Below are 26,483 nucleotides of genomic sequence, written 5' to 3'. Positions count from 1 at the left end.
TTTACAAATTCCATGAAATTTCCATACAATTCTAGAATTCCCAAAGTACATCCTGCCTCCCAGTTCCCAAAATTTAAAAAACAAACCCCAAGTTTCCTTGAGAATACCCAAAAATTTCAAAGCAAACTCCCCCCAAAAATCCAAATAAAATCCCCCATGATTAAAAGTACTTTTCCTAATTTTACACATAAGGCTTGACTATATCCAGACTCCCCCAAACATAAAAAAAATCCTTAATTCCCTGAAAATATTCCAAAATTTCACTTGGAAAGTTTTGCATGAATTTAAAATGTTTAACTCTGTAAAAATGATAATGCATCGATGTATTTTCCATGTCCAGGGTGCGGATGAGTTCATGGGCCGCTGCGTCTGTCAGCCTTCCCTCACGTCCTCTCCTCGTCTGGCTTGGTTCCCGATTCATTTAGGAGACAAGAACGCCGGCGAGCTGCTGGCGGCCTTCCAGCTCATACGCAGAGAAAAGGTCAGAGTTCAGTCAGCGTCATCAGCACTTCCTTAAACTTAGCTTTTATTTCTGCTGTTTGTTGTTTTCCTTTTGACCGTTTATAATCCAGATTAGAAACACTTTTTTTCTTGTATTTACAGCCAGCGATTCACCACATCCCAGGTCAAGAGGTTAGTTTTTCTATTACCTTAAATCTTTTTCTTAAACCTCCAACTACTTTCTGCCTTTAAAATTGAACTAATATGTTCTTGTCTTACCTGCAGGGGGACATCATGACCTCCACCCATGTTCTAGACGAGGTAAAACACACTGTTTAAATAATTTAAAAAATCCATTAAATTTGTAAGGTAAATAATGACAACAAACAATGGTGTTGAAGTGTGTAAGACATCTGCAAGTATTTCTGTCTGTTGTGTTTTTATGTTTTGCTTTAATCTTAATCCTGCAGTTGTTCTCCTTTATTTCACCTTGTTTTTATTGTTTGTCTCTCTGTCTTCTGTGTTGCTTCCTCAGTTGATGTTTCCAGGATTCCTCACTGAAAACCTGCAGCAATGGGTACATAGTGAACACAGTCATAAACAAAAGAGCAGATTTAACAAATGAATTACTAACAAATACTCACGTGTGTCATGTGTTATCAGCCCTACAGGAGTTGTTTTGTTAAATTCCATGGAAGGCCAAAGAGGAGATCTTAGATGTACCCTAGTGGCCCTTGCACCTAAAAATAAATTCATATATTGTTAAACCTTGTTTAAGACAGCAGAATGCATGATGCCATGTCCAGATAAGAGCTATTAAAATTATATAAAAAAAATATCATTTTAATCACAAGGAAACACATTTGTCAAATTGAATCAAACATTTATTTTTGAACATTTTTTACCTTATGACTACATTTCAGTAAAAATATTGACATGATGTCCTCTCAAGTCTTTAGCATGGATTTTACTAGCATACTACATGATTTCTGCAGCAATAATTTCAATAATCGTCTGTCTTGTTTTGTTAAATTCCAAGATCTTAGTGTTAGCCCTTGCAATTTCATATATTGTTAAACCTTGTTTAAGACAGCAGAATGCATGATGCCATGTCCAGATAAGAGCTATTAAAATTATATAAAAATATCATTTTAATCACAAGGAAACACATTTGTCAAATTGAATCAAACATTTATTTTTGAAATCATTTTTACCTTATGACTACATTTCAGTAAAAATATTGACATGATGTCCTCTCAAGTCTTTCTGGATTTTACTAGCATTCTTGGTAATATCTCTGTTTGCTTTCTTTTCTTTTTTAAATATTTATTTCATCATTCATTCATTCATTCATGTATTTATATATAATTTATTTTTGATTAATAAGTTTTAGCTACACTGACATTCTTTTCTTGTTTCTTCATCTTTTTCCTCTTTTTCTTTAGCCTTTTACTGCCCTTGCTTTCTTTTTCAAAGCTATGTTGTTTTGCTAGCATCATGATCGTTCTTTTTCCCCCATGTCCATAATTTCAGGCCTGGCTTGCTTGCTTATGTATGTATGTATGTATGTATGTATGTAGGTATGAATATATGTATGTATGTATGTATGTATGTATGTATGTACGTATGTATGTATGTATGTATGTATGTATGTAGGTATGAATATATGTATGTATGTATGTATGTATGTATGTAGGTATGAATATATGTATGTATGTATGTATGTATGTATGTAGGTATGAATATATGTATGTATGTATGTATGTATGTATGTATGTATGTACGTATGTATGTATGTATGTATGTATGTATGTAGGTATGAATATATGTATGTATGTATGTATGTATGTATGTACGTATGTATGTATGTATGTATGTATATATGTATGTATGTATGTATGTATGTATGTACGTATGTATGTATGTATGTATGTATGTATGTACATATGTATGTATGTATGTACGTATGTATGTATGTATGTACGTATGTATGTATGTATATATGTATGTACGTATGTATGTATGTATGTATGTATGTATGTAGGTATGAATATATGTATGTATGTATGTATGTATGTATGTAGGTATGAATATATGTATGTATGTATGTATGTATGTATGTAGGTATGAATATATGTATGTATGTATGTATGTATGTATGTAGGTATGAATATATGTATGTATGTATGTATGTATGTATGTACGTATGTATGTATGTATGTATGTATATATGTATGTATGTATGTATGTATGTATGTACGTATGTATGTATGTATGTATGTATGTATGTACGTATGTATGTATGTATGTACGTATGTATGTATGTATATATGTATGTATGTATGTATGTATGTATGTACGTATGTATGTATGTATGTATGTATGTATGTATGTATGTATGTACAGTGCTTAACAAATTTATTAGACCACCCTAACCCTAACCAAAGTAAGGTTTATGCCACAGCTGTCCTAAATTAACAGCATTGGTAATTACCAAAATCATTTTTTATGTTTCTGCAATGGTTAATACACCAATATGTAGAAGCTCTTTAACCCAAATGATATTTTAATGCTAAAACATAATTATTATTGTTATCCATGAATTTTCAAATGTACTGATTTACAAAAACACTGAAAAAAATAGTAAAGCACATTATTGTTTCTTGATATGTCAAATTATATTTGATACTTGCATTCCTGAACAGAAAAATGAGTTTTAGTGGTTGAATGTTATGCTTGATTCATTTCTGACTTCTCAGAGAAGCCCAGTGAGCCGGCTCTAATTTGGGTATGAAATGGTGAATTCAGTTTGAAATTCCTCATTCCTGTTCAAAATGGTAAAATGTGGAGAGCTCACTGACAATGAAAGAGTCTGCATTAAAGCACTTCATGATGCTGGATGGTCTCTGAGACAAATATGACAGGTGATCTAATAAATTTGTTAAGCACTGTATGTATGTATGTATGTATGTATGTATGTATGTATGTATTTATCAATTTATAGCTACCCTTACTTCATATTTCAATACATATTACATTTTCACTGGTATGGCTGTTTTTCACTTTCTTTATCCCTCTTGAATAAGCCATGCTTTTCATTATTGTTATTATTTTTATTATGTTGTTTAATCACTTTTCTAACATGGTTTTAATTATTTATTTATCGAATTTATTATTTAGTTAAATTGTTTTTACTTATTTTTTTCATTCATTCATTTATTCATTGCTTTTGTTCTGCACTTCAAAGATATTGTTTTTTTGTAACTTTTATTTATTTATTTATTTTTAGCCTGACTTTGTTTCTTTTCCACTTTGTCTCTTTTTATGTCTTTTCTCTTGTTCTTCTTTTTTTCTATTAGCATGACTTTTTAAGCCTTGTCTTTCTTTTTTTCCACCATATTTGCATTTTTTGTTTGTTTTGTTTTTGTTTTTACATTTTTCATTGTTTAGACTGTCTGATCTGATCTCTAACTTTTTCATTTTTTAACTACCCCAGGTATCTTTCTTTCTTTCTTGGGTAGTCTGGATTCTTCTTTCACTTTAGTTCATTTCTTATCCTAGCTATCGTTTTCTGTATCTTAAGCTACCCAGGCTATCTCAGAGTATTCTTTGTTTAATCTAAAATATTCATCACTTTTATTTTTTTTCCAAAAAAAGCCAACTTTCCTTTCTCTGACAGAAATTGCTGGAACAGCTTATATTCCTATTTACTTAACATTCTGATTAAAAAATATAAACAGTAAAATGTTTAAAGAAACCCTGCCAGTGTCCTGTCAAACATTATTTGAACATGTTTATTTTTTTTACTGTAAATCAATAAATGAAAACCTTGTTAGAGCTTAAATTAGTTTGGGTTTGACATTAAGTTTTATGTAAAAAAACAATAGATAAAGACAGATTTTCTTCCAAGACAGAGGGGAAACATGGTAAAAAGGTTGAAATGGATGATGTTCTTATCTAGAGCTCACTAAAACAATCATCAAATAAATAATCTGGCTATAAAGATTCTTTCTTCTGTGTCTCTGTGTCAGGTCTTAGCCTGGGGTCTCCGTAACCTGAAGAGCTTCCAGCTGGCCAGCGTTACCTCCCCCAGCCTGCAGGTGGAGTGTGGAGGCGTCATGATCCAGAGCTGTGTCATCCGCAGCATGAAGAAGAAGCCAAACTTTGATGTGAACAAGCTCATCCTTGATGTGGTGAGAGCGCTGTACTACACACAGACACCGAACACAGATGGAATCACAGCTTTATGGCTGATGAGCGTCCTGCTGGGATGTGGTTTGTTAACGTCATTAATCTTCATCAGTAAAACCACAATAATCGACTCCACTGTTTCTTCTCCTCATCCAGACCAGGAGAAATCTTCAGTTAGATTAGAAGCAGTTAGTCTGAATGTAGACATCGGATATTTTTCCAATTAAAGAAAACAATTCTGCAGTTCACAGTAGTTTGGATGAAGGCTCCCATCATGGATGCTTGTGTAAACAGATGAGTTCCTTTGAATAATGACTGAGTAAAGATTTATTTTGTTAATGTTACTTTAATACTAAGACTGATTGGATGATTGAAACGAGAGACAACAGTGGAATGGGGTCAAACGTTTCACTGAATCTGATACAAATGAGAAAAACTGCTTCTATTTTCTCAATGGGCTCCAGTAGTGTTGTACTCAGGACCACACGATCCGAGACCAAGACTTGCTCGAGACCAAAGTGCACCTAGACCAAGACAAGACCAGGACTTTTGGGGATTGAGATTGAGTCAAGACCGAGACTGAGACAAGCTAAGACCAAGACAAGACTAAGACTTGCCCCAGACCAGAGTGCACTGAGACCAAGACAAGACCAGGACTTTTGGGGATTGAGACCGAGTCAAGACGGAGACCGAGATAAGACCAAGATTTTTGGGGATCGAGACCGAATCAAGACCGAGACCAAGACAAGCTGAGACCAAGACAAAACCAAGACTTTTGGGGATCAGGACAAGTCAAAAGAGATCCAGATAAGACCAAGACTTTTGAGGATCCAGACCGAGTCAAGATGAGACCAAGTCAAGACAGGGACTTTTGGGGATCGAGACCGAGTCAAGACTAAGACCAAGACAAGCCAAGACCGAGACAAGACCAAGACTTCTGAGGATCCAGACCGAGTCAAGACCGAGGCCAAGACAAGCCAAGACCGAGACAAGTCCAAGACTTCTGGGGATCGAGACCAAGTCAAGACCAAGACCAAGACAAGCAGAGACCGAGACAAGTCCAGGACCCCTAGAGATCAAGACCGAGACAAGACCAAGACTGAGATGAGCTGAGACAAGGAAAGGCCAAGACTTTTTGGGATTGAGATCGAGTCAAGACCGAGACCAAGACAAGCCTCGACCGAGACAAGACCAAGACTTTTAGGGATTGAGACCAAACAAGCCGAGACTGAGACAAGACCAAGATTTTTGGGGATGGAGATCTAGTCAAGACTGAGGCTGAGACAAGGCCAAGACAAGACCAAAACTTTCGGTGATCCGAGTCAAGACTGAGGCTGACATAAGCTGAAACCAAGACAAGACCAAGACTTTTTGGCATTTAGACTGAGTCAAGACCAGGACTGAGACAAGCCGAGACCAAGACAAGACCAAGACTTTGAGGGATCGAGACCGAGTCAAGAACAAGAGCGAGACAAGCTGAGACCGAGACAAGACCAAGACTTTTGGGTATCGCGACTGAGTCAAGACGAGACCAAGATAAGATCATGATTTTTGGGGATCGAGACCAAGTCAAGACCAAGACTCCAAAGGATCGAGACCAATACAAGACCAACACTTAGACATGCTGAGACTAAGAAGAGACCAAGACTTCTGGGGATCAAGACCAAGTCAAGACCGAGACAGAGACAAGCTCAAACCAAAACAAGACTAGGACTTTTTGGGATCGAGACCGACACAAGCCGAGACTGAGACAAGACCAAGACTTTTAGGGATGGAGATCAAGTCAAGACTGAGGCGGGACAAGACAAAAACAAGACCAAGACTTTTGAGGATCAGAGTCAAAACTGAGGCCGAGATAAGCCAAAACCAAGACAAGACCAAGACTTTTAGGAATTTGGACCAAGACAAGACCAAGACTTTTTGGCATTTAGACCGAGTCAAGACTGGGACTGAGACAAGGTGAGACCAAGACAAGACCAAGACTTTTGGGGATTGAGACCGAGTCAAGACGAGACCAAGATAAAATCAAGACTTTTGAGGATTGACACAGAGTCAAGACCTGACCGTGACAAGCAGAGACCAAGAAAGGAACAAGACTTTAAGGAATTGAGACTGGGACAAGTCGAGACCGAGACCAGACCAAGCCTTTTGGGGACTGAGACAGAGTCAAGACTAAGGGCTGAGACAAGTCCAAGACAAGACCAAGACTTCTGGGGATTAAGACTGAGACAAGACCAAGGCCGAAACAAGTTGAGACAGAGACAAGACCAAGACTTTTGGGGATCGAGACCGAGGCAAGACAGAGGCAAAGACAAGACCAAGACAAGCTGAGACCAAGATAAGACCAAGACTTTTAGGGATTGAGAGAGAGACAAGACTGAGGCTGAGACAAGACCAAGAATGTATTATCAATTGCTGAGTTTGTAAAATTAATCACATTGAAATGTAATGAGTTTACTTTCAAAACACTAATACAACACATTTTAGCTTACAACACATGACAACAACAATACAACACATGAATGTAGCTTAGCAAAGTTTGCTGACTGTGTTGCCAGATTTGTTTAGTTTTAACAGCACTTACATTTTTTTCCTAACCGAACTCTGTTTTGACCTTTTTGCCTTTAAAAGTCTCACTAAATGCTAGACTCATCCAGTATCGTTTCAAAGACTTGCATGTAAGAAAAGAATCCTCCTGACCTTTTCTTTTGCCCTGCAGCACATGCAAACACTCCCGCAGTCAACTTCAGACCTTAACATTGTTAGCATGAAATGCTTGGACTCCACTCAGGAGTGGGACTGAGGGGAAAGCATGTGCACGTCTCCACAGAGGCTGTCTCACTTTAGTGGTGGTCAACACGAAAACCTTAATCTTGTTAACATTAAACTGCCTCAGTCAAAGCAACAGTGTGTATTAAAGGGAAAATATGTTTCCAAACTCCAGTTAAAGCTGTCATAATAAAACAGAGAGGTGATTGACCTCAGACCTTAATATTGTTAACATTTAACTCTGTGAGCTGGCGTCAGGAAAATGTCGGTCATATTTCCATATTTCTCTTCAGCTTTTAAAATAAAACACCAAGGCTGAATGTAAAGCTCTGATGTAAATCAGTGGAAATATTCATGGTACATTTTAAAGGTATGTAGGATAAATGATGGCTCCTTATTTGTTTAAATATTGTGGTTTGTGTTGATTAGAATAAATGACAAAGTGGACAGAATTTCTATATTTAATCCAATAACACTGCTATAATGAAGTCAAATTAGGCATAGAAATGATTATCCATCAGACCATGAAGGCTTAAATGACACTAAATCTGTCTAAATGTTGCGTTTTAAACAAATACTCTGTAAATCAACAGAGAGGTTCATTTCTGCTGCCTAAGCTTAACCAGGTCTTGTTTTCCACCTATATGATGAGCAGTTGTGACATTTCTCACTAAGTGATGGTCTGCTGGTGTTCTGAAGGCCCTCTGTTCTAAACCAACACTGTCAGCAACACTTTCTGAAACGTGTAACTCGTGGAGTCTGAGGGGATTAACATTATATGGCAAATGTTCAAGATGCAGGAAGCTTGAGAGGTTTTCACCATCATCAGAGGGAGCTATGCCAAAAAGCTGCAACAGTATATATCACAGTGTTTGGTGGGTTTTACCACAGTTTCTGCAGTTAACAGCGCTGTGCAAGAATAAGGTGGTAATTACGTTGAAATAACTTGGAATGTTACCAAGTAATAACTAAGAAATATGGTGTATAGCAGACGTATTTACATAGTAATAATGTATAAATTATCAAGTAGTTCATCATAATTTTGTTGTGCCTCTCTGGTAATTAGATGATGTTTCACCATGTTACTTCTTAGTACAACAGGTTGCTTGATAATTCCCAGGCAATTTCTTTATGTTGGCCCTCTAGATTAAAGTGAGTCCTTCCTTAATAAATTCCTTCATTAGTCACAAGTAATTAGTAGGTAATTTCTGTATGTCAGCCCACTAAATTAAACTAAGCCCTCCTCCTATGTAATTTGAAAAACGGCCTTGTGTCAAGTTACATTAACAAAATGATACAAGACTGTTTCTTATGTTTCACAGAAATTTCTTGGGAATCATGGAGGAAGGACTCACTTTAATTTAGAGGGCCAAAATAAATAAATTGCCCGAGAATTATCAAACAACTTGCATAGAAAATTTTCAAGAAATTACTTGGTAAAATACCACCTAACTACAGGAGAACTGCTACAATTTTATGAGTATTAGTGTGACAAAGTTAAGATAAATATAGTGTTGTAGTACTCGAGAACGGTTTTGTTCTTGACACCAGTTTCAAGACCACATTTTGAATGTTGTGGTTTTGTTTTGGACTCGAGAGCATTTATATTGTGTCTTGTCTCGGTCTCAGACTAGCTGGACTTGGGATTTTCCATCAAGACCGGTTGACACCAGTATTGATCTGCTATTCTTTGACTTCATTAATGTGATAATAAGGGGAAGCACTTGCTAAAACAACAAATACACTATATTGCCAAAAGTATTCACTCACTCATCCAAATAATTGAGATCAGGTGTTCTAATCACTTCCATGGCCACAGGTGTATAAAATCAAGCACCTAGGCATGCAGACTGTTTCTACAAACATTTGTGAAAGAATGGGTCGCTCTCAGGAGCTCAGTGAATTCCAGTGTGTTGCTGTGATAGGATGCCACCTGTGCAGCAAGTCCAGTTGTGTAATTTCCTTTCTCCTAAATATCCCACAGTCAATTGTCAGTGGTATTATAACATGAATTGCCATACATCACCAAGTGCAACGCAAAGTGTCAGATTCAGTGGTGTAAAGCACGCCGCCACTGGACTCTAGAGCAGTGGAGACCCGTTCTCTGGAGTGGCGAATCGCGCTTCTCCATCTGGCAATCTGATGGACGAGTCTGGATGGTAGTTGCCAGGAGAACGGTACTTGTCTGACTGCATTGTGCCAAGTGTAAAGTTTGGTGGAGGGGGGACTATGGTGTGGGGTTGTGAAGAATGGGATGTCACTTAAGTTCATATGCAAATCAAGGCAGGTGAGCCAATACTTTTGGAAATATAGTGTAGCTACATCTGCAAAAACTCAGACATCAGTCCATCTCATTTCTTGTCAGAAATACCTCTGAACACTTTAGGCCTCGTTCACCTGACAAATCCGAATAAACATCTCATTTTCAGATATTTAAAATAATTCCCCAACCCCCAGGGTTGACATACAAAATATGAACTACTACCCTCTGGTGAGAGATTCAGGTTCCCTGTTCCAGACTGAACGGGTTTAAGAATTAATTCATCCAGAACTCTGACGGAGTGTCAGTAAAGGCAGCGTGTGCACTGAGCTGTTATTTCTTGTTGGGTTTTTTCATTGGTACCTGAAGAATCTGATGCTTTTCACCCTTTTAGAATTGTACAAAATTATTCAACAACACATGCTTTTTATGTTTAATGTTTATGATGTTTAATGTTGCTTTTTTTGTGGCTGCAGTCTGGTCGAAAAGTCCAAGACACATTTCTTAATTTGTGAGATCATAAAATTAATCTTGAAACTTCTTTAGCGCTAATATTGGATTGGAAATGCTAGTCTACCATGGTTTGAATGTATCACTGATGACATAGATACCATTGCTCTCATCGTCATGTTATGGTCCTGAATCTAAGAAATTTCAAGCTGTCCTTCCCAAGTTGTAGGAGTCAGCTATGGTGTAATGATGCCTTGACTGGATGTCACCAAAGCATGTCCTATCAGCAGTCAGCATCAGGCAGGCGGTATTGCAGCCTCAGGTTTGGGTTTATTCTGTCTTTCCTTTTACCTATACTTTCTTTCTATCTCTGCAGAGTCTTCCCTGTGAGGAGCTCTACATGCCCCCCATCGTCATCAAAGTCATCGATAACCGTCAGTTCGGGAGGAAGCCGGTGGTCGGTCAGTGCACCATCCGGGCCCTGGAGGAGTTTCGATGCAAGGTAGAGGAGGAGGGAGAAGCTGAGGAGGAGGAGGACGACCAGGGATGGAGACGTAAGACCGACATGGATATTAAAGAATAACAAAATTTTAAAAATCTCATTAATAAATCCCTGTAAAAACATCTTTCTGTGTACCTTTGTGCAGGTGAGAGGCCCCATTCAGTTGGTGGGGAGGTTTTTATTGACATTGATGATGAGGAGCCACTCATGCTGGACCAGGTAAGCACATCCTGTCAGTAACCGGAACCTTAAGTACAAGCTTCATTCAGTCATTTGAGGAAATTCTTCTTTCACAGGGTCCAAAAACACAACAAATACATGACGTCTTTATTAGAGGGATGCTGGAAGTGATTTATCTGGTTTCCACATTTATAACTTTTTCAATGTTTATCCTGAAGGCAGGAAACTAATGAATCCCATTGTTACCTTAGTGAAGTTTTGAGAGGCATTTGGGAAGATTTGGGTTTAAGGAAGTGTACATTGCAGATGAAAATCAATCTCCCAGTGATTTTAGTGTTTGTTTCATGGCGTGATAATTTAACAACCTCCACAAATATGTCAACCAAGGATGTACAACATCCAACTCTGCGGAGCACGTAGCCTAAAGGACATAATTTCCAAGAGAGCAATGCCAGCTTACAAAATGACCCCATTTCTCCTGAGACACATCTGAACACTATTGTGGTCTATTAGATGGTTGTCTTTGTTTATATTAGTGGTTGTAGGAATGTTCAAAATCAGGAGACAACATCATTTGGCCTCGTTTGTTTGGTTGACCACATTAGGCTGCCATGTACTCATTTAAGGGGAAAACATAAATAATGTACGCAAAACACACAACTACATACACACTTGGAGACCGCAGATATCCTTTTGTAAATCACTTTTGTACCAAAAGGACCTCAGGGAGCCGGGTAGACTCAGGAATGTACTGTCATCAAGCTCTGGTCCCCGTAGTCCCTTAAATAAACATTGGCAACAAATGTATTATTGTGTGTTTAATCTTGTTAAATTAGCTTTAATTGTCTGAATAAGGAGACAAGTTAAAGGACATTGTTGACTATTTTGCAATGAATATTTACTGTTTCGGGTTATCAGCTGAGACCTCTTAGGCAAACTGTTTCGCTGCTAATGAAGTGGCTATGGACTACTGCACCAATAAAGCATCATTTAAAGGAGACTCTTAGCAGTATTGCTACACATTATTCAAATGAAATTAATGAAATATTCATTTCTTGTCATTTTCATCAGAGCAAGGATAGCTGTTTTTTCATTTTTGACACCTTGTTCCTATTATTTAAAGTCCATGAAGAGGGACATTCATTCATGATTTTAGTGCCCATGTGGACAAAATGAGTATTACTTTCTGATAAAGAGAAAGCCCAAAACAAATTTTCCTTAGAGAACAACAAATCATGTCGTATCGTATCATACCTTATTGTATCTTGTCTTATTGTGTTGTATTGCACCGTACTGTACCACACCATATTGCATTACATCGCATTGTATTTTGTCTAATCATACCTTGGTTTATCGTATTGTATTGTATCGTATTGTATCTTGTCGGATTGTATCATACTGTACCAAACCTTACCATACAGTACTGTACCAAATTGTATTGTATCGTTTTGTATCTTGTCTTATTGTAACCTATCATGTCTTATCGTATCGTACCGTACTGTGTAGTACCATATCGTATCGTTTCGTTTTATTTCCTATCTTGGCGTATCTTATCGTATTGTATCTTGTCCGTATTGTCCGTATTGTTGTATCTTGTATCGTATTGTTTTGTATTGTATTGTATCATACCATACCATGTCGTGCCGTACTGTACCATACCATATTGTACATTGTCTTATCGTATCGCATTGTATCGAATTGTATCGAATTGTATCATATAATTTTGTTTAGTTTCGTATCGTTTTGTATCGTTTCGTATCGTTTCGTATTGTATGGTATCTTGTTGTATCTTGTCATGTTGTTGTATTGTATCGTACTGTATCATTCCTCGTATCATACCATATTGTACCGTATCGTACTGCATCATACCTTGTCGTATGAGATCGTATCATATCGTATCTTATTGTATCTTGTCGTATCGTATTGTATAGTATCTTGTTATATCATAACGTATTGTACCGTACTGCATCGTATTTTGTCTTATCGTATCTTGTCTTATCTTATCGTTCAGTATTGTACCGTATCATATCGTATCATATCGTATCTTATCGTATCGTATTGTATCGTTTTGTATCATATTGTACTGTATCGTATCTTGTCTTATGGTATAGTATTACATTGAATCGTATCTTGTTTTGTCTTATACGGTATTGTATTGTCTCTTGGGTTATTGTCGGGTATCATCTTGTATTGTACCATACTGTATCGTATCATTTCACATCCTGTCTAATTGATGGTATCATATGGTATTGTAGGTATCGTATTATATAGTAGCATTTCGTGTCATTGTATTGCATTTGTCTTAACTCTTACCCTTTAATGCAGCCACCTATGCAAAAGCATTAGCCTGATTTACAATAATCTAGTACCAGACTCCTTAGAAAAAAATTAAATATTGGTTTTAATTGACTTTATGCTGTCAAGTTAGCTTAATAGATCTAAATTCAGTCAAATCATTTGCTACCTTTGATGTAGCCACCAACACATTTTAGTACCAGTGTCCCAATTTGAATGTAGATCATACACGTAATACAACTACTGTATGTAATCTAACCCTGAGCCTAACACTAATAGTCTAACGTTAATAAATCTCATTCTTTTTTTTTAGATATATTTTTAGGCTTTTTAGTCTTTAATTTTAGAGAGGAGAACAGTGGACAGAGTCAGAAAAGAGGGATGAGAGAGTGGGGTTGAGACATGCAGGAAAGAGGCCACAGGCTGGGCCGCCCTCTTACACAGGGCGCAACCTTACTGCCACGCCATCTGCGGTCTCAGTGAGTCTCATTCTTAATCACATTTTTTTAATCTGAGGGGATTTAGGACTGGAAACACCAATGTTTGTCATGAAAAGGAGCATTCATGCCTTCTTACTTACCGGAAGGTCCATGGTTTGGTAATATAGCACTGGATGAAGTGTGGAGAAGAGCTCCAGAGTTTATAGGTGCAGACAGAAAAGGTCCTGTCTCTATAATTTTTTTGTCCTGCTCTTCTGGACAGACAGAAGTCATTGGTAGGATAACCTAAGATCTGTAAGTTTCCAGAAAATGTGCAAACATACAGACAAAATTAACAAGTCTGAGCCGGAGGTTTGGTCCGTGTTCATATGCATGTCAAACCAAGAGCATAGATGAGCCTTAGGACTTTAGGAAACTATGACTGATGTGGTTTTATAGATTGAAAAAGCAGTTGAAACATGGGCTTCTCTGGTCAGTCTGTCTCCTAGATGGTAGTGGTACAGAGAAACATAAAAGTAAATAATCTAGATGAAAGCCATATAGGGGCATCAGTACTCAATGAGGCAGTTTCAGTTAAAACTAGTTAAAGATACTCAAAGGAACCAATAAAAGCACCATGATCAAGGCTGGAAAATACTCTGCAGTAGTGTTTCAGTGTTTAAAATCTGAAGTTAATGAGCTTCAACATGGAAAACCACCGTTTGGCACAATTGAAGATATTGAATTAACATTTGAGGACCGTGAATCGATGGGGACGTTCTGATTTTTCAGGAAAGAATTCCCGGCACGTGATTCCTGACAGCCTCCTTCGTGAGGATACAATGATTCAAGACTTCTGTTCTGGACTCCTTCACTCCTTTTCCCCTCTCTTGTCATCTGTTGGCTTTTCTTCTTCTTTTGTTTCTTGAGTTTCTCCAGTTTCTCCCTATCTGCCCTTTTCAGCCTTTCTTCCACTTCGTTATTTTTTTAGGTCTCCTTCTAAGTCTCTGTTTTTGTGAACTAAATTTCATATTTCAACTTCTTCCCATCCTTTCTTTCTCTCTCTCTGTCTACCATCTATTCTTTTAATTTGCTTGCTCATTAAACGGCACATACGTAACCCTCCTCTTTCTGTCTTTCCCTCCCTTCATTGTTGTGGTCCATCTGCTATTCATTCCCTTTGTGATCTTTTCATCATCCTTGAATCCTCTCTGGCCCTTTCTATCTTTTCATTTCCATCCCTCCTTGCCTCACAGGCGCCACAACAGACAAAAGAAACCCCACATTAGCACACATAAACCTTACGTTTACCGTTCTCTCGCGCTGATGTAAAGTCTCAATTGTCTTGTTGTGTTTTTTTGGAGGCGGGGCTGAATGTTTTGTTGACATGGGAGGTCCAGAAATGATAAAGTATTACCCAAGCTAATGCTAATCAGTGTTTTTGTGAGTGTGTTTGCATGCAGGGTGTTGAAATTAATGTACCAACCCTTACACCAACGCCCCCATCCAATTAAAAGCTTTGACATGAAAACAGCTGTGCCTGCAAACAATAACAGTGATGCAACCAGTGGGTAAGATCATGATTTTGGCCAAATGTTTCGCACGCTTGCAGAGCAGCTGATTATAACCAGAGACGACTGATAAATCATTTGCTGTAATTAAAGAAGTGCAACGCTCGGTCAACAACCTCAAGAAACAGCTACAGCCGACTGAAGAGTCATTTGAGGGTGCAACTTTTTAGACCTTTCTGGTTTATTTTTGCTCTTTTTGGAGAAAACTTGGTGTTTGGTGATTGTATGATATGGTGAAAGATTTTGGGTGTATGTAATACGGTGTGTTTAACAGGTGCTACTGCGATTACAACCCTACAGCTGTGATGGATAATATACACTCAACAACAACTTTTTAGGTATAATGTACCAGTTCATCTTCACCTTTAGACTAATCAACCAATCACATGGCAGCTACCAGTGCATAAAAATGTGTAGACATGGTTAAGATGATGGGCTAAAGTTCAAACCAAGCACAAGAATGGAGAGAAAAGTGAAGTGGCTGACTCAGGATGTTCCAGGGCACCTGCAGATCACAGTGGAGCACCAGGGCACAAAAAAAAAATGTATTTGTGGTGAAATAGTTGTAAAACTGGCAGCATACGTTTAAAAATCATGACCTCCTCAAACCTATTGCTAAACTAGGTCGTGGTCAGTGCCAGTTTGGAGAATGGCTTTGGGGAAGCAGTTCTCAGTGGTGATGTGGTGTCGCATTGTTTCCAATGACAGGACAGACTAAAGAGCACTTTATTTAATTGTCCACTGGAAGGGCATCCTAAATGGCTTGTACCATTTTTGGACCAATGGTAGGGCACCTTGGAGGAGACTTTATCAAGTTTTATCCACTGGAAGAGTACATTGGAAGGCACTTATCTGTTTTTTTTTTCCCACTTAAAACCACCATAGAGGACACTTTATCACATTTTGTTGACTGGAAGGGCATCCTAAATGTCATGTGCCATTTTTGGACCAATGGGAGGGCACCTTGGAGGGCACTTTATCACATTTTGTTGACTGGAAGGGCATCCTAAATGTCATGTGCCATTTTTGGACCAATGGTTGGACACCTTGGAGGGCACTTTATCAAGTTTTGTCCACTGGCAGAGTACGTTGGAAGGCACTAATCCATTTTATTCCCCACTTGAAACTACCCTTGAGGGCACTTTATCACATGTTGTCTACTGAAAGGGCATCCGAAATGGCATGTGCCATTTTTGGACCAATGGTAGGGCACCTTGGAGGGCACTTTATCAAGTTCTGTCCACTGAATGAGTACATTGGAAGGCATTAATCCATTTTTTCCTACTTAGGTAAATGTATGGGGGGATCCAAGGAAAAATGGTTGGGAAACACTGCTCTATAGAGCACTTTGCCACATTTGTCTGCAGTAGTGCCATCCCACAGAGGGCTCAATAAATCCCTGCCCCCTGGATTGCATTTATCATGTAATGCCTATTGGTCGGCCAGTCTTTGATGGAACTTAGTTATGTTGTGTCCACTTGAGGAGAACTCTAGGAGGCACATAGACAAGGTCACATATTGGCCATGCTTTCTTGTGACCTTATTTCCCCATGGTCCTGGTAAAATGCAAAGACATCCAGAGCACCAGTGTTGTGTTAATCCTCTTATCCACCTAATGGTGCCCTGAGGATGGTTCCACTCGAAGGGAACTCAAGAGGGCACTTTGTCACAGTTTGTCCACAAGTAGGGCACCTTGGAGGGTAGTCCTCCAGTGTTTTAACGGGTCAGAATTTGGCGCTAGCAATGTGAAAGCCCAGTAACAACCAGGTCACTTAAATCACTTTTCCCCCATCCTGATGCTTGGTTTGAACTTCAGCACGCCATCCTGACCATGTCTACATGCTTAAATGCACTGGTTGCTGCTGTGTGATTGGCTGACTAGATATGCATTAGATATCCGATGAGTTGAACAGGCAAACCTTGAAAAGTCAAAGGCGGGAGTACAATGTAACTGAAACTGACTCTTTGTGTTTAAGGATTGATGTTAACGTTGTTGCTAACCCTAACCAGCTAACCTGTAATTGTGTTTTTATCTGTGTGTGTGTTGTTTGGGTGTGTGCATTCGTCTCAAAGCTTGCAGATGGAGTCAGCTCAGCTATCATTAACCTTTCCACCTCTAGCACAAGTCTCCATGTAGGTAACAAACTCATCTTGAACACATTTCACTCATACATTGTTAAACCATTCTCATCATTCTAAGTATGTCGTTTACCTGCATGATTTATTCTATGTTTAGTTTCTATCCATCCAATTTACTACTTACTCTTTGTCTTCAACTACTCTTTGTGGCCAGATTCTAGCATTTGGAATTTGATAACATATCCTTCACTTGCTAATGTTTATTAGAGCTTATAGACTAATACATGTCAGATCTGTTCACATTGGCAGCAAGCATGTTGCATTAGCTTTGTATAAACCACTAAAAGGACATTTAACGACTGGATCAGACTCTACTTCTCTTGCTTTTTACACTGGCACCATTCCAGACTGTTCAACAAAAATCTAGTCCCTTCTTGAACGTCCACATGTGAACACTGCACGTGGGATTCCATCTAATCATATGGTGTTCTCATATGCTGTCTTCACGACTTTGTACAAATTCTTAGGTTGTGAGGTGAGTCAAGAAGCAACTGTACGGATGAAGACAACAAAGACATGAGTTTGGGCTCATCTGTGTATCAAGAAGAGCACAATATGGACTGGCTATCCTTCTGGTAGAACTTGGAGTTTGAATGTGATAGCATGTTAAGAAAATAAGCCCTGTTAGCCTAGCTAAACGTTGTTATGTTTGTTGGTTGCATCCTATTAGTTTTCCATTCTTGATGTCATACATGAAAGATGCAAGAAAAATATTGCAACTGCACTGGCATTATTGCACACTGAACAGAAAGGCAAAGCTTTCAATTCCCAGTCGGTCTTTGTTCCAACACTCACCTATGGTCATGAACTCTGGGTAAGGGCATCTTAAATGGCACTTAATCAATTATGGACCACAGGAAGAGTGCTTTAGAGCAGTGGTCCCCTACATGTATCTAAGAACAGTGAGCCCCCCTCACACCTCAAACAAACCACACCAGGATTTGTTTGGAAGCGGACCGAGACCCCCTGTTTTCAAGAGTTGGCTTGTTTGGTCTGCACCAGAGTTCCTGTGAGCTTTCACACCACTCCAAATGAACTGGACTATCCAGGAAAAAGGACTAGAGTTCGTTTAAAGCGGACTAAACAGCTCTGGTGTGAATGCGCCCTTAGTCTTGAGCCTTGAGACTGGTTCAACAGAAATCCTTATTTCAACCTTGGATTGTCCATGTTTGGACAAGACTTTGATAGGAAATCTGAGTCACTCAGAGCATTTCCTCACATATTGATGCGTTTTGTAAAATCTAATCTCTTATATTTTGGCTAGAATCATTGGGGGACAGCGTTGCATCACTGCGACAGGAAACAAAAGAACTGTTCAGCTGTGTTCAACCCTACATTCCCATCATCTCAAGCTCACTGTTGTTTTTCTCCAGGATAAAACAAAGATTTTTTCATTCTCCCTGTTGCAGTTGAGGATTCTCCTTTCTCCTGAAGAACTCAGGGTTTTACAGAAAACCATGCACCGAGCGGTGTGGCTTCAGGAGACACCTGATCCCAGATTTGAATGCGAGGACCAGGCTCCTTGATGCATTCTTCCATCTTGTTTACCTAAGCCAGGTCAATTGGAAGACTTAGCCTGACCCGGACCAGACTGCAAATACACATCCAGGAGTGCTCGCTCCGTCCTCACTCAGCAGTAATTGGGGGTGATTTCTTTCTCTCCAAACAAAGATATTTGTTTTATTAAGGGTCAGATATTGAAACCAGTCAAATTAAAGGCTCGGTTTTCTGTCTGGCCGGGGCCAAAGTCAACAGAGCTGCTACAGATCCTCTATGCCACAACTCTCTGTAAGCAGACAGTTACCAAACGCAGAGGGATGAACGAGAGACGGTTCAGGAGGGAGGGAAAAGAACCAGAGAAGGTCTGACTTAAACGAGGAAAAAGAAGGCGGGCTAATATCTCATGGCACCAGAAAAAGAAAACTCTCTCTCTCTGATGTGCTGTAAATCCTGGCTTCTTAATCTCTGGGTTCTGACCAAAAAAACAGGTCATGGGTGTTTGTCTGATGATTACCAGATTACTGCAGCTGAGTTTGCACTGTGTGGAGCGGCTTCCAAGGCGGATCAGTCAGATTTAGTTTCAGAGTTGGAAGAGTTTGAGAAGACCGGCTGTCAGTAGCGTCAGGGCTCCTGAAACCTCCGTGGCTCTGACCCCCCTTTAGGATTTTTGAGATCTAATGATAGTCAGATGGAAAAGGAACATTGTGTGTCACATTTCATTCATAGTAGGCCTCAAATCAAAGTTCTTCACTTCTAAAGGTAGTTGCATTTGCTGTAGAGTGATTGTTTTCCATTGGTGGCTTTTAAAACAGATCTTTCTCCTTGGTCATTGCTTGTCATCAAAACTGTTCCACTACGGCGCCAAAAATCAGTCAAGCCTGGCTTTAATACTACCCAGAAAATGTTGTAGTTATCCTTTAGTTTCATAAATCTGCTAAAACCCAGACAAACTAACTGAGATGGCTTGGTGCCAGGTGACTTTGCTGCATTTTTGAGGTTTATGAAACACACATTTATGGCCTTTTAATGACACTGTAACCAGGAACAAGATGTCAAAATAGCTTAGTAAATCATTGCTGTTTTTCTTGTTATGCTAATTGCTGCTGCAGACTGATGTAAGCAGCTCTGCTCCTCCAGTATCTGAGCGCTGTATGTGTTTGCTGCCAGGACAGACATCCAAATGTGTCCATGCACATCTTTATAGCATGGGTGCGTTCGTCTGCTGGCCTGGTCTCTCTCTCCTCTCTACCTGCAGCACCCCTGGGTGTGATCTGCTCTCAGAATATAGGAGGTCAGACAAAGACTGTGGTTTAGTTTGTTTTTTAAATTCAATCCAAGCAGTTTCCTTTCTCCTTCCTCCCTAAAATTCAGTCAGACCTCCATTTTCATAAGTCAGGAGAGGAGAGGAGAGAATTGGGAGGCCAGGGCCCGTCTGAGAAGCCGGTTTAGGCTAGGGGCTCTTGCCCCAACCATGTCAGGCAGTCTGCACTACATCCCCCAGAGCTCCAGTGTATGAGAGAGGACAGTTCTGAGAACAGGAACGGAAACAGAGAATAAAGAGCCGAATGAAAAGTCAGAACTCCTATTTAGGCCAGAGCTTAGCCTATTTTTGCCCCTTTTTACAATTTTTCACCATTTTCCACCCATATTTGCCCCTTTTTACCTTTCATAACATTTTTGCCACTGTAGAGCCATTTTTGCCTTTTGTTGACCATTTTTTAGTACTTATTTAACTTTTTAGAGCTTTTTTTCCATTTTCCTCCCATTTTTTCCAACCTAGTTGCCTTTTTTCAACCCAAATTTCTATAATTATCCCATGTTTGCCACTGATAACCCATTTCTGCCACTTTTAACCCATGTTTGTCACTTTTTCCACAACTTTTCACATTTTTTGGCACATTTTTCCTCTTTTCATTGCCTGTTTAGACCAACATATGATGCTTTTAACCCATTCTTTTACTTTTAACCTTTTTTTTGCCAATTTTAACCCATTTTTGCCATTCTTTAACTTTTTTCATTACTACTGTCCGCAAAATTTTGCCTCTTTAACCCACTTTGCCAACTTTTGCCTTTATTTTGAAATTCATTTAACTTTTCATCATTGTTCCCGTCCATTTTTGCTAAATTTATTTTCCCATTAAACACACATTTACTTCTTTTAACCCATTTTGGTTGCCTCTATCAGCCGATTTTTTCCAGCTTTTATTCTCTTTCCACCATTTTCTGCCAATTTTTGCCCCTTAAAACCCATATTTGCTGCCCTTCCCATTTTTATAACTATTTAACATTTTGTGTCAAGTTCAGACTGGGGCTGTCACGATATCAGATTTTCACTTCACGGGCAAAAAAATGTCACGATAACAATATTATCACGATATCCATAAAAATGTAAATAATAATGGGACAATTGGTCAAATTTGTCTTTAACTTTATTTATGTTGTGTTCCCTCTTTTGGCAGATGAATTACACACAAATACCTGTCTAAGGAGATACTGCAGCTGTTGTGTCATTGCGGAGGGTCATATTTCTTAAAAAATGCGGAAATATTAATAGTACAGTTTTTATTTATTCTGTAGCATGTGCTTTTGATCTTTTCAAAGTTAAAAAAAAAAAAAAAAATCTCATCTGGGTTTTTTTCAGTTTGGCAACAGGAACGAAATTTCCATGTTGTGATAGCAGGGTCAATCTGTTATCAAAATCCAAGCTAGTTCCTTTTACATTCATCAGTTATCAGAGATAACGCACTTTCACCAGAGGTAAAGATTCTGAGCTTTTGAGTAAACATTAGGGGCATAGACCCTACAAGCCCCCCCATGGCTCCACCTCTGACTGATAAACTTATCCACCACACAGGATTTACTTTCTCATAATGCCAAAACAGTGTCGGAAACATAGGGCTATAAACACTTTAAGAAATAATTAATTACAGACATATTTCAAGATCACCTGCAGCAGTTTTTAACCAGAATTATCCTGTTAGCTCTACTAAAAGAACTGAGTTAGATGGCTGTGTAAGGATCAGGTCTAAATTTATTTTTTTGCACTAAAACTGTTTAAGTTCGTAAACAAGGCACAGTCTAATTTCTTTAAATGCACACAGAAGCTTTAACGCTCCTCATAGCGCTGCAGACAGTATCAGCGTCTCCACTGCTCTGATGCGCGTCATGACGCACAGGAAGAGACTGGCACAGAGATTCTGAGCCAACATTCTGTTATTTGAGGGGAAATTCCTTCTATCCACAAAAATTTTCCTCTTTTCATAAAGCGTTTAATTTACGGACGAGGACAGGGACAGAGAGGGGCAAACAGAGTAAAAACGAACTCTCAGAGAGCTGACGGAGCACTGCGCTCTTTGGCACTCGCGAACAATGATCAGGAAAATAACTCTACCTACGGCTTAAAAAACAAAGGATGTAGTCTGTAAATATCACCCTGGTGTTACTCTCATCAATAGTGCCCAGTTAGTTAGTCCAGGCTGCCAGCTGCCGATGTTTTTGGAGCGTTATAGCTGACGAGGATGTGACACTTTTTTCCGTGCTTCATTCATTGAGAAGACTTGGTTTAGAACAGTGAAAAAACCTTATTTGTCAAGGGCAGTGCTTAAGTGAACGCAGTATTATAATTTCTTAATATGAACGCAGCTTCTGTCATTCCGTGTTTTACGTGGATGGTCAGACTTTAGGAGGAATTGGACATGCATGTTGTGGAGGTGTCAATGATCAGGAAATCAGGGGGAATGGGCAGGTAGGGTGTTAGCTGTCTGACTCTATCTCTACATCCTGTCCGTTAAGAGCTGTGTGAACGAGGAAAAAGAAAACTTGTTTTCTCTAAACGTCTTGCTGGGCTCACAGTGTGCCTATGCCAGGGTGTGCATGGAGAAAGAGAGAGAGAGAGAGAGAGAGAGAGATTTAAGCAACCCAGTTTTGCCACTTTTAACTAATTGTTGCTACTTTTTAACCACTTTTCACCATTTTCCACCCTTTCTTACATTTTATAGCCAATATATGGGGCTTTTAGCCTATTTTTGCCTCTTCTGCACCACTCTTTTTCACTGGTTTTTACAACTTTTAACTGCTATTGTCCATTTTTCACCCATTTTTACACTTTGATGGCCTTTATAACCCATTAGTTTCTGCTTTTATCTCCTTTCTGCTACTGTTAACCCATTTTTGCCACTTTTTAACAGCTTTCCTCTTTTCTGCCTTTTTATATCTCATATTTGCTGCTTGTATCCTGTTTTCTGCCACTGTTAACCTATTTTTGCTACTTTTTAACAGCTTTTTTCATTTTTCTACCCATTTTGCCTTTTTTTTTTTTGCCCTAAATAACCTATATCCGCTCTTTCCAGCCTATTTCTACCACTGTTAAATCATTTTCGCTACTTTTTAACCGCTTTTCACCATGTTTTCCACCTTTTTTTTATATTTTATAGCCCATATATGCCCATATATGCTGCTTTAAGCCAATTTTTGCCTCTTTTCACTACTTTTTTCCCACAAATTTTTACTATTTTAATCTGTTATTGTCCATTTTCTACCCATTTTACCCTTGATTGGCCATTTATAACACTTTTTTCTGCTTTTATCCCCCTATCTGCTACTGTTTACCCATTTTTGCCACTTTTTAACAGCTTTTCTCCATAATCTGCACAGTTTTTACCCCTTTCCTCTGTTCTGCCTTTTTATATCTCATATTTGCTGCTTGTATCCTGTTTTTTGCCACTGTGAACCCATTTTTGCTACTTTTTAACAGTTTTTTTTCCCATTTTCTACCCATTCTTGCCTTAAATAACCTATATCTGCTCGAGTAACTTCTCACTGAACAAAAAGCTCATGAATGATCGCTGCGTGCTGGTCTCTCAGAGCCTGCTTAGGTGGCAGTTGTATTTTCCAGCTTCAGGTTTTCTGTGTTGACTTCTGACCTCCTTCGTGGCTGTGAAAGGGATTTCCCCACTCCAAGCATTTATGAAGCAGCTCAGAGCTCTTATGTAAATCCGGCCTCCCTGCTCTCACACTTCTTGGCAGTGCCAGTCTGGTTTGGTTAGCCTGGCTTTCCCTCCAGGGCGTAATGATAGGCTGCAAACCACAATGACACCCTGAACAGACCACTGCATGTGTATGTGTGCATGTTCGGTCCCTTGAGCGTGCACTATATACCCGTCGGAGTCTGGAACGCTCCGCTGGCGACCCTAATCTGTCTGAATCAGGAGTCGTGGGCTTGAGGGAACACACCTTTATGCACACATTCTGGCGCCCTTGTCATCAATGCTTGGCACCGGCTGCACACAGAGGGCGCATTAACACACGGCAGACACTTCACGGCTGAGCCATGTCCCAGTTAAACTCCACGTGCTGCCCTTTTCCATGCCATGCTGCCACTTTGCAATAATGAGGAATTCCAACGTTTTTGGGTCTGTGGGAAGCAGGAGAAAGGGGATTCCGCTCCGACCCAGTGCCATAAGAGCACTTCTGTTCTGCATTTATGCCTGCGCTCACAGAGGAAAAAGTGGTGCATGCGTCATGAGCGCGTTTCAATCTCGACCGCTCCTCGGAGGGTTGAAGGTTGCAGGGCGGGGTCGGGTCGAGCTGAAATGTGTATGAGTGTGATCTGTCCCTTGATATTCCTCGTCTTTGTAGTCGTTGTTTCCTTGTGGCGTCATGGCTGCCGTCACATGCACACACTATCTGTGAGAAAAAACTAGAAATACATGTTTAAATAGGCCGCTTCATGCTGCCAATGTGAACAGACTTTAAGTAAATTTGATGGATGTCGCGGCCTCTTTCTTAAGAATATAAAAGTCCTGATAGAAACACAACAGGGTTTCACTCACAGATGTCAAATATTCCCCCAAAAATCACATATTATAAATCAAAATGACTCATATACAAAACCGCAGAAAGCCATCAGTAACAATCTGAAAAACAAAGCGATATTATCCTCCAAAACAGAACGACATTGTAAGTGCCGGCCTCAGGATGACTCACGGCTGTAATAGTAAGACTTAAACAGTCTTTTCTGCTCTGCCAGCGGTCATTTTGTCATAAAAGTATTTATTTCTTTTTTTCCAAATGGTGTATATTTCATGTTGGAGTGAAACCCTTTATGTGTAATGCATACGTACTCGTGAATGTGCTGAAAAGCTTCTTAAAATGTGTTTTTAAAGCCGTTATTTGAGTATGCGGTTTTATTTTTCAGAGTTTACATGTCTGTATTGATTGAATGTGAAGGGTTGTGATTTCTGTCTGCTCTGTCTCTAACTGTTAACGCGGACGCTAGATGTTACAATGGGTAAGTCTCTGAGCAAGTTTGTTAAAACTTAAACAATGTAGTGCTGTACTTATAAGTTCAGTTTAGAAACTGGACTGAGGCTGACACAAGCTGTAAAGGAGGAGGCTGGGGTGGAGGAGGTGAAACCTTGCCAGCAGCAGCAGCAGCATTAATGCACTTTGCAGGGATTAGTGCAAAGTACGGCATATTTAGATACACCACTGTGTTGAGAGAAAGGCTGTGATTGGTTGTCAGAGCTGGGAGGTGATAATTAGGATTAGCTAGCCGTCAGCTGATCACAGCTGGGCGTATGACTGCCATGTCCTGCATGAACTAATGCTAAGCTTCATTAGCTTATTATGAATTTGATGACAGCAACTCATCTGAAAAAAGAAGAGATATGGCAACAAAAGGCTGGAAAAGTAAATGGTCCCAACCAAAAGCAGCTGGAGCAGCATTATATGACAAATTAGGCTAATTGGCAGCAGCCCAGTAACATAACTGGGTATTAAAGGAGCATTTTAGAGAAGTAGAGTGTCTCAGAAGTAAAGATGGGTCACCAATCTGCAAAAAAATGAATTTTATTTTATTTTCCAATAAGATTAATTCCATGAAATGTTTAGAGAGGCTGATGAAAATACTGCAAAGTCTCCAGGAAAAGTCGCAGAAGATTCCCAAAAGTATCTTGGACAAATTTCTGGAAGGTTCCCAAAAATTCTCAGATGTTTCCAGTGAAAATTTCTGTTTATTATTTTTTTTTCCTGGAAAGCTCCCAGTTCTTTGTGAAGTTTCTTTGGTTTACAGGAAAAGTCCCAGAGAATATTACAGACAGTTTCTGGGAAAAGTTGCACACAGAAAACTCCCCAACATTGAGGAAGTATTCTTAAACTCTTTTGGGTTGTGATTACTGTAAGTTCCCTACGACGGAGTATTGGGGCCACATGCAGAGAAAAAAAAAAAAAAAGAATTATTATTATTATTATTATTGTTATTATTATTATTATTGACATTACAAGAATAAAGTCATAATATTAAGAGTATAAAGTCATAATATAACGAGAGAAAAAAATCGTAATATGACGAGAAAAAGACGTAATATTACAAGGATAAAATTTTACAAGAAAGAAAGTCTGCCGGGGTGCCTCCTCCGTTAAAATCAGCAATGTTGAGCATCTTGTGAAGCTAAACTTTAGTATCGATTTCACAAATAAGGAAATACTTCATCTTTTGGCACATCAGCATCAAATTATTATCAGAATCAGGACAATACTCCGTCGTAGATTCACGGCACCACGGCAGACTGTCTTTCTTGTGTTTTATTCTCGTTATATTATGACTTATTTCTTGTAATTTTACAACTTTTTTCTCATAATATTACGACTTTATTCTTGTAATATTACAACTTTTTAATCAAAATTTTACGACTTTATTCTCGTAATATTACGACTTTTTTCTCATAATATTACAACTTTTTTCTCATAATATTCTGACTTTGCAA

General features: G+C 38.9%; 1 protein-coding gene across 1 annotated transcript in view; it reads left to right on the top strand.

Moving 5' to 3' along the window:
* The window catches only part of dysf (dysferlin, limb girdle muscular dystrophy 2B (autosomal recessive)), a 135,395-nt gene that overhangs the window by 68,690 nt on the left and 40,222 nt on the right, over window positions 1–26,483 (top strand). The window contains exons 34-40 of the mRNA XM_041779036.1: window positions 341–481; window positions 604–633; window positions 727–762; window positions 977–1,018; window positions 4,473–4,634; window positions 10,488–10,665; window positions 10,759–10,832. Coding sequence (XP_041634970.1) covers window positions 341–481; window positions 604–633; window positions 727–762; window positions 977–1,018; window positions 4,473–4,634; window positions 10,488–10,665; window positions 10,759–10,832 — 663 coding nt within the window. The remainder of the gene's footprint in view (window positions 1–340; window positions 482–603; window positions 634–726; window positions 763–976; window positions 1,019–4,472; window positions 4,635–10,487; window positions 10,666–10,758; window positions 10,833–26,483) is intronic.

Source organism: Cheilinus undulatus, linkage group 22, assembly GCF_018320785.1.
Source record: "Cheilinus undulatus linkage group 22, ASM1832078v1, whole genome shotgun sequence".
In the NCBI taxonomy this organism is placed as follows: Eukaryota; Metazoa; Chordata; class Actinopteri; order Labriformes; family Labridae; genus Cheilinus; species Cheilinus undulatus.
This window is presented reverse-complemented; position numbering and strand designations above follow the sequence as displayed.